At 42.2% G+C, this 20,982-nt stretch overlaps 1 protein-coding gene across 1 annotated transcript in view; it reads left to right on the top strand.

Moving 5' to 3' along the window:
- Window positions 1-10,089: 10,089 nt before the first annotated feature.
- LOC126282012 (myrosinase 1-like) overlaps window positions 10,090-20,982 on the top strand; it is a 108,071-nt gene continuing 97,178 nt past the window's right edge. Inside the window, exons 1-2 of the mRNA XM_049981403.1 lie at window positions 10,090-10,222; window positions 13,959-14,092. Of these exons, the coding sequence (XP_049837360.1) occupies window positions 10,168-10,222; window positions 13,959-14,092 (189 nt within the window). The 5' untranslated portion in view covers window positions 10,090-10,167. The remainder of the gene's footprint in view (window positions 10,223-13,958; window positions 14,093-20,982) is intronic.

Here is a 20,982-nt window from a genome sequence, read left to right as displayed (position 1 = left end):
TTCTCTGCTAATATATGGAGTGGGATAATGTTTGGCTTTAAACGTATAGTGCTGTTTAACTTGAAATTCATACTTAAAACCGGACATAGTACCAGGGACGTTGTCAAGAACTGGAGCTTGCTGTAAAAGAATATTGCGTAGTTGAGTACGTTCGTCTTCTGTATTTGCACTGCTCTGTTTAACCTTATCAGAAATCATTTGTATAATGTCATAGTCGGCTTCGTCTGGTGTATTGTAGTTGGGAACATACGTATCTGTGAACAATGTGGAATGACAGTCTATGTTACGCGATGTCCAGATGACCACTGTTCTATTAATTGCTTGTTCTTCTGCAGATAAAGCGTGCTGGAATTCTAATGTCAGTTGTACATTTTCATTCTTTAACATTAAATAGGAATTTTGAATGTCAATAATTCCGTTGTGTTGTACCAAAAAATTCTTACCTAAAATAACGTCTGTTGTCAATAAGGAACAATCCAAAAATTTTAGTGGAACGTATGACCTGCAATACAAAATGATAAGTGTGTCTGTGATTTTATATCTACTGCTTTACCAGATACTGCTCCTTTTCCTTTAGTTTTGCCTAATGGTAACGTAGGATAAGTATTTTCTCTGTTACTTTCGTTGCAAGTTCCTTCATTTATAACTGACACATCACCTGATGTACAGAAAATACCTAACCCTCTTGAATCCATACCCAATAAGGAGGTCTGCAGTTCTGTTACCGAATAGTTCTTATCTTCCTTTGTGGATACGAGACTACTCAGCGCTATTATCTCTCATCTTGTCTCCCCTGCTTCTACTATTTCTTGGAGGATAACCACATCCAAACCAGTCTTGGCACTATCCATTATCATACTGGTGGGGTAGTGTCGGTGTCATTACCATTGCCTTCTTTAACGATTGAAATTTCTTCTCAGCTGTTACGTCTCACATCACTTTTATGTTCATATTCATAAATTCACACAATCTTAGTGTGGCTAAGTCCTATAGCTACACAAACACCTGCAGCTATTTATTGGATCGAAGTAACTCCGTTGACCTCGTTTCGTTCACGCTGTTGTTTAGCATCATATCGCTTCCACTTTCTGTACATCTGGTGAAGTCCCATCACCATCTGTCATATGCCATAAGAAGTTGATTCTGACAACCCTGACTGTCACTTCTCAATGTTGGCCATTATACCATGGTATCTGCATTTTTTCAGTAGATCCTTCCATGTAATTTGCGATTATGTTCTTCCCATGTGGATGCTCTTATCAATACATTATCCATGTATCTTGCAATGCCTCATTACAGTGAGTAATCCAAGATGCCATCCAATGATCTATTAAAGGCACCTGTGGATATATTCAAGCCAAAAGGGAGGCGTTGAAATTGGTTGTAATGACCAAAAATTGAGAATGCTGTGTATTGTTAGCATAACAGATCTATTTGTTAGTAACTGATCCACTTGTCCAATTAATAACAGCACACTCACACCATGAAAAATTTGTCGTGCTTATTCTAGACTTTGCGTTTGACCCATCTCCATTTTGATTACTGTTTTGATTTGCTGATGTGGAATACAAGACAGATCTTTCCGTCTTTCTTCTCTAATACTCTCACAGGACTGATATATGAAGATACTGTCTGTTCAGTCACACGTTGTTGCATCATCGTACACATTTGATCCTGTACTTGTTTCTCGTTTGTGAAAGGCGAAAGGACCTCCACTTTGTCGTTCAGAATATTTTACATCTCTGAGCCACAGATAAACTTCTCTTCTGTCTTCCGGTGATCTAGTCGAGCAATACCCTCTTCCTTCTGTGATCCCCTTCTGTAGTTTTTTGTTGTCCTCTGAATCTACATGAAGTTATAACCAGTTCAGAGGTAGTTGTTTCTCGAATCTCAAGCGTATTCCCTTGTACCACTGTAAGATGTCGTTGCCTCTGTCTAATCCCGTTACTGTCTATTACAATTGCGTAAATAAGTCCCCGCCTAAAATAATTGCTAGGAGGATGTTCGGTGTTACCAAGAGTTCCATTCCAAGGTACTGCCTTGACAAAACAATTATAGTCCTACTTATTTCGGCGCTTCTGTACTCTTTCCAGTTAGTGCAACTCTTACTTTAGTCTTACATAAAATTAACACAGGCTGCTCATTACCTTGCATTCGTAGTTGAAACGTGTCATCAGATACTGTTGAAATTCCGCTCCCACCCTCGAGAATGTCCTCAAAAATAATTCACAGACTAAAACGTTGCTTACTGAATCTATGTTCGATCAGAAGACTGATGACGTAAAAAAATTCTAGTCCATTGACTGGCCTTCCTTTCCTTTCACCTGTGTATCTCACAAGGCATTGCAGTGATAATGGTCCAAGAATCGGTCGGGTTGTAGAGTGGGTCAGGTTGGCACTGGCCAATAATATCGGCTGGCATTTGTGCTTGTACACGGTCATTCCCCTCTTGCCTGTAGTCCATATTCCAGTTGTTTTAGCAGCCATTGTAGCGATTTCTCCGTCGATCATTCTTATTGCTCCATCCTTCATGGTTGGTCTAATATGGTCTAAGATGTCTGCCACCATTGGAATGTGCCTTGCTGTTGCACCAGTCTTGGTGCAGTTACTGCATGTCAGTAAATTTAGATATATGTGTCACGATCTGATTCGTTCTGTCATCGCCATTGTGTACAAATTCGATTTCTTGCGACAGGTCCTTGTACTGTTCTGTAACCTGCCTCCACTATCTGATCATAGCTATATATCGGTACTGCCGGTGTAACTTTCAAAAACAAAATCGAACCATCTGCACTGTGCGGTATTTCCAAGAAATTGATGTCCGTTGACATCTTTCGGAACGTTCACCAGACTTTTGAATCCCAAACCTGCCGTAACTCTCTAATTTTTCTTGGGTATTGTTAACCGCTTCAGTTGTATTTGCTCCTAAATTACTGTAGCACTACCTGCTTCGTGGTTTACAGTAATAAAGGACCAAATACAGCTGACGCGCTAATTAATACCCAAGATGAATACTCAGGGCTGTGGCTGCCCCACCTACAAGTTTGTCTCTCTAATTTTTAATTCACACTTGCTTTTTTTGCCACTTTTTGGCTAAGAATGCTACTTTAAAATCTCGATATGGCATTCAGTTTAGTGTTATTGACCACGTGGTCCCCGCGGGTTCGTCTTATAATAAACTACACAACCTAAACCAGCTTGTGCATTAAGAACCACGACGGTGGATTCAGATTATCGAACTGCTCAATCCAAGCCTGGGGGTGGAGCATGCTTCTGTTCTCCTTGAACACACGGTACTTGTGTACCGACTTGTTGTGCTCGTCGTTCAGGCCCATGCTTTTTCTTTATGGTGAATGATTCTGCCCCACGTGCTTCTCTATTCCTTCGTCAATATGTTCTGATCACTTTTCCCATGCTGTCACTACTCTATTGCAGCTGTCCTCGTAGTCTTAAATGCCACTATTGTAGATTCGTTCCACACTATTGCTTGTAATTGCGTAGGCATTTCTTGTGCTTTCATACCGTCGTACCGCTCTGCCATTTGCTATAATTTTTTACGTTGCCTCTCGTTAGTGCCTTCCTGCTTCTCCTTACATGCTAAAAACAATTTTACCTATTTGCTTCTCAAGTTCGGCTGTGTCTAGCTTTCATCCCGTCACGTGCTTGGCTGTTTCTTTCTCTAGTTTCTTCTCTCACTCGGCTGTTTCCCTTTCCCCTCACTTCTCATGTTATATAGATCATTTGTCAATTTATCGTGGGTTTATTTACTTATAGTTTATATTTTGCAATCACTAAAAGCCATGAATTTGAGCGTAGTCCTTTCATTATTTCATCTTCTTGTTCATCTTCTTGTTGATTGACATACTCGCTACTCTGAAGTGGATCCTCTTTGTCTCGTTTCCACACACCTCCATTCTTTTTCTGAATAAGTGAAATTAATATTCGTTTCTCTAAAATTAATATGCTCTTCATTCGCACAAATATGTTGTTGAACAAATTCATTCTCTGATTGCCCTAGTGCCTCCATATCCGCTCTATTTACTATATGCCCTGTATTCTCTAGTCCCCGGAGAAATCACATTTTATGCCCCTCTTGCTGCCCCCACATATTGTGCTGTATCCATTTACACTACTGCGTCATAAACACCTGTACTTTTAACCATACGTGTCTGACTTCTTGTGTGCATACATTTTGTAATCGTCTGAATCTTTCTATCGAATTTTAAAGCACTAGATTAATTACCAACGTACTCTCTTCAGATTTACCTATTTATATGCCATGTCTATTAAATATGCCCTTCCAGTATGGAAGAACGCTGTTTAACGCAGTATCATTTCAACTGGCAGATGGTGTCACAACCACAAAAAAAATTATATATTCTCTACTTTTTATTCAGAGAGAATAACTACACTGAAATCACAGAGATTTATGATGGGCTCTATATGCTTTTTAGCTAAAAAGTACACCACATTATTTTGGGGGTACTGCTTTTTAGTACTTGGAAAAATCTCCCCTTTTATTCTTGTTTTAGACCAATTCTTGCATGGAAAGCCATACTACATTTAAAATCAAAACATCACATGTCGTCGAATCTTGGACGTGTACACCTGATGAGATACCTCCCTGTGCAAGTAAAATTTGGCTGTCTGACCTGACTGGTCTGATTCCAGTAGCAGATCTGTCCTCAGGGTGCAGTGCTAAATAGTGGTATTTCACAACAGATTGTGGATAAAATGATCTGGTGTAACAGGGCCTAAGCATTACATCCCGACTGGGTCTTTTTGAAGCCTATTTAACCCTGTAGTAGCTATGAAAGAAACTTCGTAAGATGCAGTTGTAGGGGAAGGAGTAGAAGAAAAGGTTACAGGAGAATATGGGCTTGGGACAAGGAATGAAAGAGGAGAAAGACTAATTGAGTTCTGTAACAAGTTTCAGCTAGTAATAGCGAATACCCTGTTCAAGAATCACAAGCGAAGGAGATATACTTGGAAAAGGCCGGGAGATACGGGAAGATTTCAATTAGATTACATCATGGTCAGACAGAGATTCCGAAATCAGATACTGGATTTTAAGGCGTACCCAGGAGCAGATATAGACTCAGATCAGAATATAGTAGTGATGAAGAGTAGGCTGAAGTTCAAGACATTAGTCAGGAAGAATCAGTACGCAAAGAAGTGGGATACGGAAGTACTAAGGAATGACGAGATACGTTTGAAGTTCTCTAACGCTATAGATACAGCAATAAGGAATAGCGCTGTAGGCATTACAGTTGAAGAGGAATGGACATCTCTAAAAAGGGTCATCACAGAAGTTGGGAAGGAAAACATAGGTACAAAGAAGGTAGGTGCGAAGAAACCATGGGTTACAGAAGAAATACTTCAGTTGATTGATGAAAGGAATACAGAAATACAAGTCGCTGAGGAATGAAATAAATAGGAAGTGCAGGGCAGCTAAGACGAAACGGCTGCAGGAAAAATTTGAAGACATCGAAAAAGATTTGATTGTCGGAAGGACAGACTCAGCATACAGGAAAGTCAAAACAACCTTTGGTGACATTAAAAGCAACGGTGGTAACATTAAGAGTGCAACGGGGATTCCACTGTTAAATGCAGAGGAGAGAGCAGATAGGTGGAAAGAATACATTGAAAGCCTCTATGAGGGTGAAGATTTGTCTGATGTAATAGAAGAAGAAACAGGACTCGATTTAGAAGAGATAGGGGCTCCAGTATTAGAATCGGAATTTGAAAGAGCTTTGGAGGACTTACGGTCAAATAAGGCAGAAGGGATAGATAACATTCCATCAGAATTTCTAAAATCATTGGGGGAAGTGGCAACAAAACGACTATTCACGTTGGTGTGTAGAATATATGAGTCTGGCGACATACCATCTGACTTTCGGAAAAGCATCATCCACACAATTCCGAAGACGGCAAGAGCTGACAAGTGCGAAAATTATCGCACAATCAGCTTAACAGCTCATGCATCGAAGCTGCTTACAAGAATAATATACAGAAGAATGGAAAAGAAAATTGAGAATGCGCCAGATGACGATCAGTTTGGCTTAAGGAAAAGTAAAGGGACGAGAGAGGCAATTCTGACGTTACGGCTAATAATGGAAGCAAGGCTAAAAAAAATAAAGACACGTTCATAGGATTTGTCGACCTGCAAAAAGCGTTCGACTATATAGATTGGTGCAAGCTGTTCGAGATTCTGAAAAAGGTAGGGGTAAGCTGTAGGGAGAGACGGGTCATATACAATATGTACAACAACCAAGGGGGAATAATACGAGTGGACGATCAAGAACGAATTGCTCGTATTAAGAAGGGTATAAGACAAGGCAGTAGCCTTTCGCCCCTACTCTTCAATCTGTACATCGAGGAAGCAATTATGGAAATAAAAGAAAGGTTCAGGAGTGGAATTAAAATACAAAGTGAAAGGATATCAATGATACGATTCTCTGATGACATTGCTATCCTGAGTGAAAGTGAAGAAGAATTAAATGATCTGATGAACAGAATGAACGGTCTAATGAGTACACAGTATGGTTTGAGAGTAAATCGGAGAAAGACGTAATGAGAAGTAGTAGAAATGAGAAGAGCGAGAAACTTAAGATGAGGATTGATGGTCACGAAGTCAAAGAAGTTAAGGAATTCTGCTACCTAGGCAGTAAAATAACCAATGACGGACGGAGCAAGGAGGACATAAAAAGCAGTCTCGCTATGGCAAAAAAGGCATTTCTGGCCAAGAGAAGTCTACTAATATCAAATACCGGCTTAATTTGAGGAAGAAATTTCTGAGAATATATGTCTTGAGTACGGCATTGTATTGCAGTGAAACATGGACTGTGGGAAAACCGGAACAGAAGAAAATAGAAGCAGTTGAGATGTGGTGCTATAGACGAATGTTGAAAATTAGGTGGACTGATAAGGTAAGGAACGGGGAGGTTCTACGCAGAATCGGAGAGGAAAGGAATATGTGGAAAACACTGATAAGGAGAAGGGACAGGATGATAGGACATCTGCTAAGACATGAGGGAATGACTTCCATGGTAGTAGAGGGAGCTGTAGAGGGCAAAAACTGTAGAGGAAGACAGAGATTGGAATACGTCAAGCAAATAATTGAGGACGTAGGTTGCAAGTGCTACTCTGAGATGAAGAGGTTAGCACAGGAAAGGAATTAGTGGCGGGCCGCATCAAACTGATGACAAAAAAAAAAAAAAAAAAAAAAAAAAAAAAAAAAAAAAAAAAAAAAAATTACAATATCCAGAATTTATTTCATAAAACTCTTTGGTGACTGCAAGGGCTGCAAATTAATGATTTATAAACTCATCTCATTTAATAAGTGACCACGTTGCCAACCTTCTCTATTCATTGGTGTTGTTCAGAGATGGGTAAGGATATCAGTTAAGATTCGACGCATGAGTATCACACTTACTACAGTAGTACGTTAGGGAAGCAGTGAGGCACAGCATCACATTGTCAGCGAATGAAGATAATTCAGCGGTCGGGGCAGAGCAGCCATTCTGAAGGCCACCACTCCTAGTACCACGAACGAATCGTCAGTTGCTCCGTCCCAGGCACGCTGCTGCAGCGGTGTATACTTACCGTGAGCTTTGCTGCAGTGTGTCGAATCGTATCACTCGACGTAGCCCTGTGTCACTTGTCAATCGCCTGTGCTCCCGCTCATGCCCTCCAACACCATTGCGGTGTTGCATGCCTGTTCTCTGTTGTGTACCCCGTCGAATGGCAAAGCCACCTCATTTTCCCATCCCTGTTCCAAATGTTAATAGTCAGCTCATCACCACATCCCTAGTTCTACTGTTAATGTAGTTCACTCTACCATTCTACTCTGAGTGCCTCATTGGAATCATCAAATGTTTGTAAAAAAAAAAAAGCGCACTCTTCCGTGCCAGCCAGCACATTTTCGCTCCTCTTAAAATTTTCTCCCTGTGTCTCGCTTTGCCGCCAACATTGCCCAGTTGTGTAAATCTATAAAGTCCTTCTTACTCCCTCCGTCGGCTCTGCAAAAACTTCGCTCCAGAACTAATTCCTTAGCGCCCATCTCTGCTTAGAAAGCGGAACGGAGCAGACAGATGCCACTGCCCATCCACCAATAAGAAGGATGTTATTTTGTCAGTGCGACTCGCTGCCATGGAGAAAAAAAAAGTGGAAAAATAGGTTGTGTTCTTTTAGCACTGGATGGGAGAGTCATCTGCATCCCTACAACAGCACAGATTGTGGTGTTTTTTGGTCACCTTTCTGCGGATGTTGTCTGTATCTAGAGCCAATCATAAATCTCGGTGATTTCATTGTAGTTGTTCTCTCTGAATAAAAGTGTCTTTCTGTTCGTCTCATTGCATACTTATTTCACGTAAATTCTGTACTATATTGTAGCAGTCCTTTCTATGTATGGTCCAAATTTCGTCCAGCTGTGTTCCTTATCAGTTATATATCATGCGAAATACTTTCTAACTTGCTATGTGCACACCAGTGTAGATATGCGTGAAGTACATTCTGAGACGGTAACAAAATGACAAACGTTTTAGTGCTTGATGATACCGTGCAGTTGACAAAGGGAGTCACTCGACTCGAATAATAGTTCGATGTACTAATTGTATTTAGAAGGTTAACATATCAATAAGATTATGATGCTGAAAGCATTAGATTTTATTACTCTTAACTCGCTCACTATCGGACTTTAAAGATGTACATGAGGTTCCTCAACGAAATGCGTGAAACAAAATGCGGACTCAAAACAGTCACATTCTGCGAAAGCAATTTCTGGACAGTCTTCAGACTCAAATTCTTGAGTATCAGTATCAAATGCCACTTGAATCACACTCTTGAATTCTGCAACTTATTCCAGAGGATCGTACCCAGCCGCTTGTTAGGAATATTCAAGCATAGGCTGATACACTGGAGCAGGCAGCTAGTTATAAATAATAGCAGACATTTTCATTATGAAAATTCTCCGCTGCAGAGTGAATATCTCATTCTGGAAACATCTTCTAGGCTGTGGCTAAGCCCTGTCTCCGCAATATCCTGTGTTTCAGGAGTGCTAGTTCTGCAAGGTTTGCAGGAGAGCTTTTGTAAAGTTTGGAAGGTAGTAGACGAGGTACTGGCAGAAGTAAAGCTGTGAGGGCGGGGCGTGAGCCGTGCTTGGGTAGCTCAGATGGTAGAGCACTTGCCCACGAAAAGAAAATGTCCTGAGTTCGAGACTCGGTCCGGCACACAGTTTTAATCAGCAGGAAGTTTCAGTTAGCTTCTGTTGTACGAGTCCTGTTTCGGCCACTGTCGCTAGAACTACAATCTTGAACGCTATTAATCGTGTTAGCTTCTATATAGTAGCTTTCTTCGTCCACTGTCCTATCCAGTGCAACTCCAGTTGAGCAGTCAAATGAATGATCATGTTTCTGAACAATCATTCCACCAAAATCATTGCAAAAGCGTCATCACCCCGTCCTACACCGTCTTCCGATGAATAAAGCTTTAACTTGTAAGCGATAATACTTAAAACATTCTAAAGTTTAGTGGATTCGTTCATTTTTGCTGTATGTGTATGACAATACTGACATACGTATACTAAACATGTTCCCTACTTGCTGAGGTAACTGACTGACTGGCGTGTTAACCTCCACTTCTCCAAGACCGCAAGCGCTGCAGTGTACAAACCAAGACCAAAATAATCAAACGCCGTCGTAGGCGTAGTTAGAAATGTGAGATAGGTCTGTACAGATATTTTTAATTAGAAATTCCTGTTCGAGCCGAGTGACATCCCTTCTAAGAAGTAGAGAACTGTAGCAGTGTGTCGGTTTGCGATAAGAAAAGACGCTGTCTCTAGCTTAATACATTATGCAATGACTGAAGTTGCGCTCTATAGCGGACCCAAAGTTTGTAAACACTTGACGCTATCACTTTACTGCAGCTGTATTACGGCGATAAAAACCAGGACGAAATTAAAGCAATAAACTTTATAGACGGTAGGCTTTGAAAGACGTGGCAGCTTTAGTTGTGAGGCAGAGACCATGTTATTGTGTAGTGTTGCTGCTAGCTGCGTGCCTCGCCTCCATAGCAGAAGCCGCGCTCGGGCCGGCGGCAGCCGACTCCCACCAATCTCCGCTCAGCCTCCCGCGAGCGGCGGCAGTCAACCAGTTCCCTGACGGCTTCATGCTGGGCGCAGCCACCGCTGCCTACCAGATCGAGGGCGGCTGGGACGCCGACGGTGAGTGTCAGAGGCTGTAGGGATAGAAATTCACTAGTGCTTCCTCTCCACTTTGCCAAACTGCCTTGTTAAGTTCGTAACACTGGTCCCTGTAATATTAGTGATTTTCACCTCACAGACATTAATATACGCTCAATAGTAAACGCCTGATGGCCTAAAGTTATCAAACAATTGTAAAGTAAAAGAAATGAACCATCGCATAACAGCGACAGAATCTATTATTCTTTATCTTTGCCGTTCTTGCGCGGTGCCTGTAAATCTCTATGTACATGTATAGATTAATGATATAAGAAAAAAGAATTCTGCTGTTTCAAGACAAATGAGGCAATTGGCGCCTCACCTTTTACTGTTTGTATTCTATGAAAGGCGGTCGCGGACTTGCTGCCTTCCGCAACGGTATTTTATATTTCATGGGAAAATATTGAGTGCATACGCTAATTGTTATTTTTCCATTCAGAAAACATGTAGTTTCTTGTAACAGATTACAAACAGACAGCAACAAGAGGACAATTTAACTGTTATGTATAAAGTATTTAACCACAATGGTCATCTATTGTAATTTAATATGAAAAGGTGCGTAGCATTAAAAAAAAGTGTTAATGGTAAGTGTGCTTATTTTAGTAAATTAACCCTGATGATTTCCATCTCCTCATTTACTCAATTGATAATTATTTTGTGTTAGTTCATCACCAGAAATTACGATCACGCTGATGGGCCGAACGCAGCATGAGGCTGAAGGAACATATTCGTTTTCCTATTATTTCTGAACCAACTTTTTTTAAATTGTGTAGTGTTGCATTTCTTTTAAAGTCTATAAATCTTCTGGTCCCTTAGTGTTTTTCCCGGTATGACTACATCGCGAATATAAAAATGCACAGAAATGATAATGTTTCTCTTATTCAGGTATGTAATGCTCAACGTATGTTATTATAATAGTGTAATCAATCCCTGGTTCTGTTGCCAAGTGGCCCACCAAAATATTCTCTTTTTCGACATTAAAAAAATTATATATATATATATATAAAATAATTCTTTTTCTTCTTGCCCCCAAAGAGCAACCCTACATCCCCCCTTTCCGAACACCACAGTTAAACAACGATGGCTCCGGTTAGTACTTGGCTGGGTGATCCTCTGGAGAAAACCGGTTGCCGATACTTTTAAGAACGCCCAAGTCGTCCACGTGGTGTCCAGCTGAAAGACGTTCTCCAGGACGTCGTGCCACACGACACTTGTTTTCCCCCACTTTTACTTTGAGTTATGGCCACTTCCATGGTACGATTGGTGACAGACCCAACTACCAAGAAGAGAAGAAAGATTATTGATGTTTTACCGCCGTAACGAGTATTCCATGAGATTTTGTGCTTGTACCTGGTTGACGTCCACATCCCCCCGCAATATTTAGGCTGACAACCATTCAGCCTCTCTGGTGAGTTACGCTCTTTTTCAATGAAAAACTCGCGCTTGAGTGGTTGACGGGCGTCGCTTTGTATGGTCTTGTGTAACTTGCATATTACATCCGCAAGGCTACTGCTCGTCATCTTTAGGTGCTGCTGGCTCTTACTGTTGTGGTTTGCCGGTTTATGTGAGGCTCGCGAGTAAAGAACCGGCGAGTTTATAACGTCATCGTAGTCCAGAGCTCCCTGCCGGAGAAAGATATCGCGGCTTCCATATTCGTGGTTCGGGAAAAGCGTAGCCACAAGTCGCAAACGAATTGTACAAGCACGGGCAAGGTCTTGGTGCCCGACTTAACTGTCCTGGCTTGGATTCCCCATCTGTGTTAAATCTTTGCATTCGTTTGTCTGCGTCTGACAGTTCCTTAGTGCCCAAAGTGATGATCATTATCGTTTGCTGAAATGACGTCCTATGTTTCCATCAATGAAGTAGTTACCTACACGTATTTCAACTGCTTCTTTAATGGCGGAGTCCCAATACGCGGAGACAGACGAGAGGCTTCTGGTCTCTCCACAGATTATTCCGTGACCCTTGTCTTCATTGAAGAAAGGCACTTTTTACAAAGAACAGACGCAAGTTTCTTTCCAAAGATTTTTTTAGAAGAAGAGTTTTAATCCAACTAAAAATACTTTCAGATTTCCCAAACAAGAGATTTTTTCCAAGGCTTTTTTTTCTAAATAATGGTTTAGTATTCTCCTAAGAACATATAATCTGTTCTGTAGAAATGTTTTTTTCTTTTTTCTGAAGAACCGTTTAATCCTTTTTCGACTAATGTAATTTTTATGAAGTTTAATTTTTCGGAGGAGAACCTCAAGTTTAAGTAAGAAGAGTTTCAATGTTTTAGAAGAGTTCAGCTTCATCTAAAAAGGGCTCTACAGGATGTATAGAAAACACACACACACGGACCGATAAAAGCTCAAAGTGTCAAATCATCACCCGAGCCACAAAGGAGGCATAATTAATAAGCTGGTAACACGATTAAGACGAATATGTGAGCCGCAGCATCTCAAAAACATGGTTCAAATGGCTCTGAGCACTATGGGACTCAACTTCTGAGTTGAAGTGAGTCATCGTGAAAAGAAATTTTGGGTACGGCCTTCCTGCCATACATTTCCAGAGTGACGAACAGAATCGACCGTATTGCGCAAACACAGCGTAAAGACAATTTATAAAACGACGAAGAAGATCAAAGAGAGTCTCACATTCTCAGAGGACAAAAGGGACCCACTTGCAATGTCGGGCATAAACCGCATACTACTTACAAGCGGAAAGTGTATATTGCAGTGACTAGACGATTAGTCAACGCCAGGATCAGAGAACGTAAGCAGCATTGCAGATTGCGGCAGGTGGAGAAGTCGGCCGTGTGAGATGGACCAGACATTAAAATTCGCCGACACGGAAGTTCTTACTGTACAGACGATCTGCCACATTTGCTTGTCCAGAGAAGCTATAGCAATACACGAACATGAGAATAGCTTCAACAAGGAAGAAGAAAGCCACAAAATGAATGGATCATGGATTCCCGTGCTGCAGCGAACGACCGTTGCAGGTAGCGAGGGGAGAACAGCACCGGAAACGACCATGGAAGAGCTCTTGTGCGTTGGTGCGCCTGGTACACACAGTCTGCGGATGTGAGCGTGACTTCAGTCCACCACCAGCAATGGAGGGTGAAGCTTTGGCAATGCCACGCACTGGAGCTGTTGAGACATCAGGAAAATCATCAAACAAACGTCCAACAGGCAGTTTGTCAACGATTGACCACTAAAGAGTTAATAATTTTGTCCTAATTTTCTTTTAAGAAACTTTTTACTTTTTCGAAGTTCAGTTTTAATAACTCGAAGGGAATGGTTGGCAGCTCCTTAGAAACACATTCGTTTGCCTCATTTACTTTCTGCATCCAGTGGATTTGCAAACCTTTTGTTGAAATTTGTTTTACCGTTGCTTCGATCTGAAACTTAAATTACTTTATTCAATTCTTTTACCCGTTTCAGTGAAGCGTCACTCTCCTTGTACGTCACGGTGATTCGGTTACCACGTCAAGACGCAGTATCAATGCGGAGACTGATATAATGTTGCTGGCAAGTAGACATGCCCTGTAGCTCAACAGTAGTGCAAGGCACACCCTCTGCCAGAGATCTGCCATTTGACCCACTTCGTGCCGAGTTAGCTGAACTTTTACCACCTACTCCCAACAGGATAGTAAAACTGTCATTCACAGAGACGTAACTTAATAAATGAGAGTTCCTCTTTGGACATTTCTGATCCACTACTCTGCATTTTACAGGAAAGGGTGAGAGTATATGGGACCGGATGTTGCACGAACATCCAGAATATGGCACCAACGGCGACAACGGGGATGTGGCCTGCGACTCGTACCACAAGTATACGGAGGACGTACGGGCTCTGAAGAATTTGAGTGTGAGTATGGATAAACTCTTCATCGAAACAGTCTCCCTGTGTTAGGTTCAGATTGCTTCTCCTGCTTCGATTCCGATTTCAGATATTGTCGAGTACCTACCTACAACATCTTAAATCTGGATGGAGTTGAAAAATTCAGCTACAATAATTGTTTATTCGTAACTATTTCGTCGCTTTAAACGAGTTCACGCTGAATTTGGTTTTGCTGAATGTTAAAGAACTCAATGAATTGTTAAGGTGCCTTAAGCGCTTATTATTCGAATCATCAGTAATAAATAAGACATAAAACTACCTAAAAATGTATCTCACTGTTATATCGAAAGGTGAAATTTCATAGTCACTGGTAAGGTTGTGTTTACTTTTACGAGAGTGTGACCTTTGTCCAGTTCACGAATTAAGGACGTATGTTGTGTTATGAGAAAAACGCTATTAAAGCTTGTAGAATGAATGTTTTACTCTGTTGCAGACTGTGCGCTGTATTGAAAGTTCCTGGCACATTAGAACTGAGTGTCGGTCCGGGACTCGAAACCTTGTCTCTCACAAGCAATGTTCTTATCGACTGAGCTATTCAGGAACGACTCACGATGCGTCAGATTTTTACTTCTGCCAATGTCTTTCTCTTACTCCCAACCTTCTAAATTATTCTTTAGTCCTGGGGGACGAACGATCCTGGCAAAAAGATATTACTATTGAAGCAGTTTCTCCCATTAATGATCTAGTGTGAAAAAAAATCTTCAGATTTCGAACAACATACCTTACAAGAAAGTGGTTAAGATTTGATGCCTGCAATTTAAAAGAACCCAGAATCACACCATCCAAAAACTGCAGCACCAAAGAACAATTAACTGAGAGTAATGATATTTCGGAAATACATTTGTCTTGGTACCATATATGATTAAAATTGCAATATCACAGGTAAATGAGAGACAAGCCGTTGTAGACGTGAACGACTGGTAAATTAATAACCGATGTAATCACCAGACTGTTGAATGCAAGCATGGAAACACACATAAATTGTGTTGTACAGGTCTCGGATGTAAGTTTGTGGGATAGAGTTATATGTCTGTTGTACATTAATACAGGAACGGTTAATACTGGTTTTCAATGATGCTGGAGTTGTCGGCCAATGACGTCCGTCAGGCGCTCGATAAGAGACAGAGCAAGTGATCGAGAATGTTAACGGAGCATGTGAACACTCTATATACAACGCTACGTTGCAAGAGCAGTACGTGGGAGAGCGTTAGCTTGTTGAAAATCAGGATGGCCGGAGACGGGATTGAACCGTCGTCCTCCCGAATGCGAGCAGCACAACAGGTCGAACCACTAGACTGACGTAGAAATCTGCAGTCAGGGTGCGTGGGATAACCAAGAAAGTGCTTCTTCTACGATACGAATTCGCACCTGTAACTCTTGGTGTAGGTCAGGTGTGTCAAGGCCGGATTGTTGTGGCAGGCGTTCACCTGGCCCCCTTCTAACCAACACGTGGCCATCACTGGCACAGAGAAAGAACCAGCTTTCATAAGAAGACACAACAGACCTGAACACTGTTGTCCATTGAGCTCTCGCTTGACACCACTGAAGTCGCAAATGGAAGTGGTTTGGAGTCACTGGAATGCTGGTTACCCGGCTCGGCTCGTAGCTGTCCTTGAAGCAACTGACTTATAACAGTTCGTTGTGTGACTGTGGTGCCAACTGCTGCTCAAATTGCTGCTGCAGATGCAGTTCGATGCGTCAGAACCACACGCCGTACACAGTGTTCTTCCCTCTGGGTAGTGCCACGTGGCTCTCCAGAGCCCGGTCTTTTTGTGGCCGTATTTTCTCGTGGCCACCGCTGCCAGCAGTCATGCACAGTGGCTACATTCCAGGCAAGTCTTTTTGCACCATCGCAGAAGGAACAGCCAGGCTATCGTAGCCTTATTACAAGACCTCGTTCTGGCTCAGTGAGGACAATGGCGCCTAGTGCCACTTTTATTCGATTAATGTTAAATTTAATTCGACATCATATTTCAGACGTAGAAACAGGCCTACCAACTTTCTTTTATGGCGCATAACTGCTTATTGGTATTGCAATTTTTTCCCCTCGATGTATTGAAGAACTCTGATACACTCGAAGTGTACTTCATAAAATACTTTCTAAATAGTAAGCACAAAGAAAACGTCTGATGTTCGAATAACGTGAAGCACCCATGTTTCGTTGTGTGACGCACTTGTTACTTCCATGGCACAAACTGCAGCCTACCCTGCTAGTGCGTCGCAATATAAAGATACAATGGGCAGAACTACGCAGGTACGGACGTTGTAAGAGTACATGCAGGAAAATAAACTAATAGTTATCAGTACTAATGCCAGTGCCAAGGGTACGTAGCTGCAGCCGAAATATGTTGACAATAAACGACGGACAACAAACGAAGGAGTGTCGCTCACTTTATGCCTATGGTATTCCACTCGAGGAAGAACAGTACTCAAGTAGAATTCGAACAAAAGCCTATATCAATGCTTATATGCACACACTAATCAAATTTTGATAAGTATCATTATCTTGCTCTTGGCTCTACAGCTTTCCTCATCATGCTTTTATCATACATCAAGTTTCTGCTTAGGCAGTCTCTTATGTACATAAAACGTTTTATTCGTCACTATTGGCCCATTCGTATTACACGGACATTATGAGATGTAAAGTACATAGCGCGGGAACCTGTAGTCCGGTAGGCGGGCCGCGGTCGCTTCGGCCCTTTGCTAGGGCTCTGTGGCAAGTGGCCAAGAAGAAACTAAACGACTCAAAAGTATCAGTGGAACACATATATCAACGTCCAGTATGTTAAATGTATTTTGTTGGAGGCAGTACCTACAGGCATATTGCATAGCATGAGATCTTCGCTATCAATGCGTGCATCAGCTAAAGTCATTCGCCATTTATCAACTGTGCATTAAGGTGTCATGTAATCGCTCAAGAGTAAGTGGGAAGCAGTGGGCCTTTTGCTTTTTGGTGAGTTACAGAGATAGCAGTAGTAATTTTTGGATGTAGTACTGAATCACACACATGCAATGCGACATCTGAGTGCAGTGCAAGTTGCTTACCACCATATCACTAAAAGACTATCTGAGAAGGGCCTCTACAGGCGCTGTGTACGATCGGACGGTAAATAACCATAGTACAATACGCGTTAGATGAGTATGTGCCAAGCAAGATCGTAAGAGATGGAAAAGAGCCACCGTGGTACAACAACCGAGTTACAAAACTGCTGCGGAAGCAAAGGGACCTTCACAGAAAACATAAAAATAGCCAAAGCCTTGCAGACAAACAAAAATTACGCAACGCGAAATGTAGTGTGATGAGGGCTATGCGAGTGGCGTTCAATGAATTCGAAAGTAAAGTTCTATCCTAAGAAATTTTGGTGTTATGTCAAAGCGGTAAGTGGCTCAAAACAAAATGTCCAGACACTCTGTGACCAAAATGGTACTGGATCAGAGGATGACAGACTAAAGGCCGAAATGCTAAATGTCTTTTTTCCAAAGCTGTTTCACAGAGGGAGACTGCACTGTGGTTCCTTCTCTAGATTGTCGCACAGATGACAAAATAGTAGATATCGAAATAGACGACAGAGGGATAGAGAAACAATTAAAATCGCTCAAAAAAGTAAAGGCCGCTGGACCTGATTGGTTACCAGTTCGATTCTACACAGAGTACGAGAAGGAACTTGCCCCCCTTTTTGCAGCGGTGTGCCGTAGGTCTCTAGAAGAGCGTAGCGTTTCAAAGGGTGGAAAAGGGCACAGGTCATCCCCATTTTCAAGAAGGGACGTCGAACAGATGTGCAGAACTATAGACCTATATCTCTAGCGTCGATCAGTTGTAGAATTTTGGAACACGTATTATGTTCGAGTATAATGACTTTCCTGGAGACTAGAAATATACTCTCTAGGAATCAGCATGGGTTTCGAAAAAAACGGTCGTGTGAAACCCAGCTCACGCTATTAGTCCACGAGACTCAGAGGGCCATAGACACGGGTTCAAACAGGTAGATGCTGTGTTTCTTGACTTCCGCAAGGCGTTCGATACAGTTCCCCACAGTCGTTTAATGAACAAAGTAAGAGCATATGGACTATCAGACCAATTGTGTGATTGGTTTGAAGAGTTCCTAGATAACAGAACGCAACATGTCATTCTCAATGGAGAGAAGCCTTCCGACGTAAGAGTGATTTCAGGTGCGCCGCAGGGGAGTGTCATAGGACCGTCCTATTCACAATATACATTAATGACCTTGTGGATTACATCGGAAGTTCACTGAGGCTTTTTGCGGTTGATGCTGTGGTGTATCGAGAGGTTGCAACAATGAAAAATTGTACTGAACTGCAGGAGGATCTGCAGCGAATTGACGCATCGTGCAGGGAATGGCAATTGAATTTCAATGTAGACAAGTGTAATGTGCTGCGAATACATAGAAAGATAGAGCCCTTATCAATTAGGTACAAAATAGCAGGTCATAAACTGGAAGCAGTTAATTCCATAAATTATATGGGAATACGCATTAGAAGTGATTTAAAATGGAATGATCATATAAAGTTGATCGTCGGTAAAGCAGATGCCAGACTGAGATTCATTGGAAGAATCCTAAGGAAATGCAATCCGAAAACAAAGGAAGTAGATTACAGTACGCTTGTTCGCCCATTGCTTGAATACTGCTCAGCAGTGTGGGATCCGTACCAGATAGGGTTGATAGAAGAGATAGAGAAGATCCAACGGAGAGCAGCGCGCTTCGTTACAGGATCATTTAGTAATCGCGAAAGCGTTACGGAGATGATAGATAAACTCCAGTGGAAGACTCTGCAGGAGAGACGCTCAATAGCTCGGTACGGGGTTTTGTTAAAGTTTCGAGAACATACCTTCACCGAAGGGTCAAGCAGTATATTGCTCCCTCCTACGTATTTCTCGCGAAGAGACCATGAGGATAAAATCGGAGGGATTAGAGCCTACACAGAGGCATACCGACAATTCTTCTTTCCTCGAATAATACGAGACTGGAATAGAAGGGAGAACCGATAGAGGTACTCAAGGTATCCTCCGCAACACACCGTCAGTTGGCTTGCGGAGTATGGATGTAGATGTAGATGTAGAACAGGTTGCGAGAAAGAACATTACGACCCAGACGTCCTATTCCAAGACTCCGCTTGACACACCATCTCCCAGCCTTCAGTTCTGCCGTTCCCATATCAACTGACTGCTTCGTGACTGGCGAAACGTGTGATACACAGAGGAGTCAGATTTCCTCTAAAGGAGAGTGATGGCCCTTTTCGTCTCCGGAGACGCCGTGGCGAGCGGTACCTGCAAAATGTTGTTCCGGAAATTGACAGATTTGGCCAATGTCCACTTCACTTCACACACTAATTTCCAGCATTACTACCTTCTCTGGTTTTGGTTCAAATGGTTCAAATGGCTCTGAGCACTATGGGACTTAACATCTGTGGTTATCAGTCCCCTAGAACAGAACCAACCTAACTAACCTAAGGTAGGATTGGAACCTGCGACCGTAGCAGTCACGCGGTTCCGGACTGAGCGCCTTAACCGCGAGACTATCGCGGCCGGCCTGGTTTTGGGAATCGAGGAAGATTGGGCTGAGGAATGGTCGCCTTGCCACCAGGCAGTACACTCTGTTGGGCCATGTCTTGGCTTCTGAACACGGTGGTGTGAGGAATTCCCCCTCAAGCACGCTAGGCTCTTGTGTCGGGCGTCACCAGCGTACCGAGCTTGTGTGGGACATGCTTGACAGACATAGTAATGATCGTCCAGTTCCACTACAGACTCTCCAAGAACCGTCAAGAAATCTCATTGACGGAAATGGAAGCCAGAGGATGGCCTCCGTAGAACCATACAGAAAATGCTACGTAGGTATCACCGCTCCAGCGGTGATAAACGCTCACGGAGGGCATGCACGTTACTGAAACTCTTAATATCCAATGAAAAGCATCCATCTTAAATGATTGTTTCCACTTTTCTTTTCGACAACCGTCTGTCTGTCATTACAGTTCTTGGAATCTAAATGAATGAGAATGTTATAATAATAAGTTCTTAAGCTCTTGATTTCTGTAAAATTAAGTTGTAATTTGTTGATGTACCCAGTCCTCAGGCATTGTTCAATGACAGACGTCTGCAATCGTGTTCAACCAGTTTTTTTGGGCAGTGCAGATTTAGGACTTTCAAAGAAGTCCGACAAAACGGTTGCGTCACTTGTCGTCTCGGACTGGTGTGGTGGTCGCGGTTCACAGATCTGTGCACAACCTCTAACTGAAACCTCGTTTTTTCTTTTTTTTGCCTGACTGGTTTGATGCGGCCCACCACGAATTCCTTTCCGGTGCCAAACTCTTCATCTCAGAGTAGCACTTGCAAACTGCGTCTTTAATTATCTGCTGGATGTATTCCAGTCTCTGTCATCCTCTACAGGTTTTGCCCTGTACGGCTCACTCCAGTACCATGGAAGTGATTCTCTGATGTCTTAACAGGTGTCCCATCATCCAGTCCCTTCTCAGTGTTTTCCACAAATTACTTTCCTCCCCGATTCCACGCAGAACCTCCTAACTCCTTACCCTCTCAGTCCACTTAATTTTCAACATTCGTCTGTATCATCACATCTCAAATGCTTCGATTCTTTTCCGGTTTTCCCACACGCCATGTTTCACTCCAGACAATGCTGTGCTCCAGACGAAAATTCGCCAAAATTAATTTCTGTAATTAAGGCCTACGTTTGATACTAGTGGACGTATCTTGGCCGGGAGTGCCCTTTTCACCAGTGCTAGTCTGCTTTTGATGTCTCCCTTGCTCCCATTGTAATTTGTTATTTGGCTGCCCTGGTAGCATAATTCCTAAGCTTCATTTACTTCGTGACTATCAATCGTGA

Source organism: Schistocerca gregaria, chromosome 7 (genome assembly GCF_023897955.1).
Source record: "Schistocerca gregaria isolate iqSchGreg1 chromosome 7, iqSchGreg1.2, whole genome shotgun sequence".
Classification (NCBI taxonomy): domain Eukaryota; kingdom Metazoa; phylum Arthropoda; class Insecta; order Orthoptera; family Acrididae; genus Schistocerca; species Schistocerca gregaria.
This window is presented reverse-complemented; position numbering and strand designations above follow the sequence as displayed.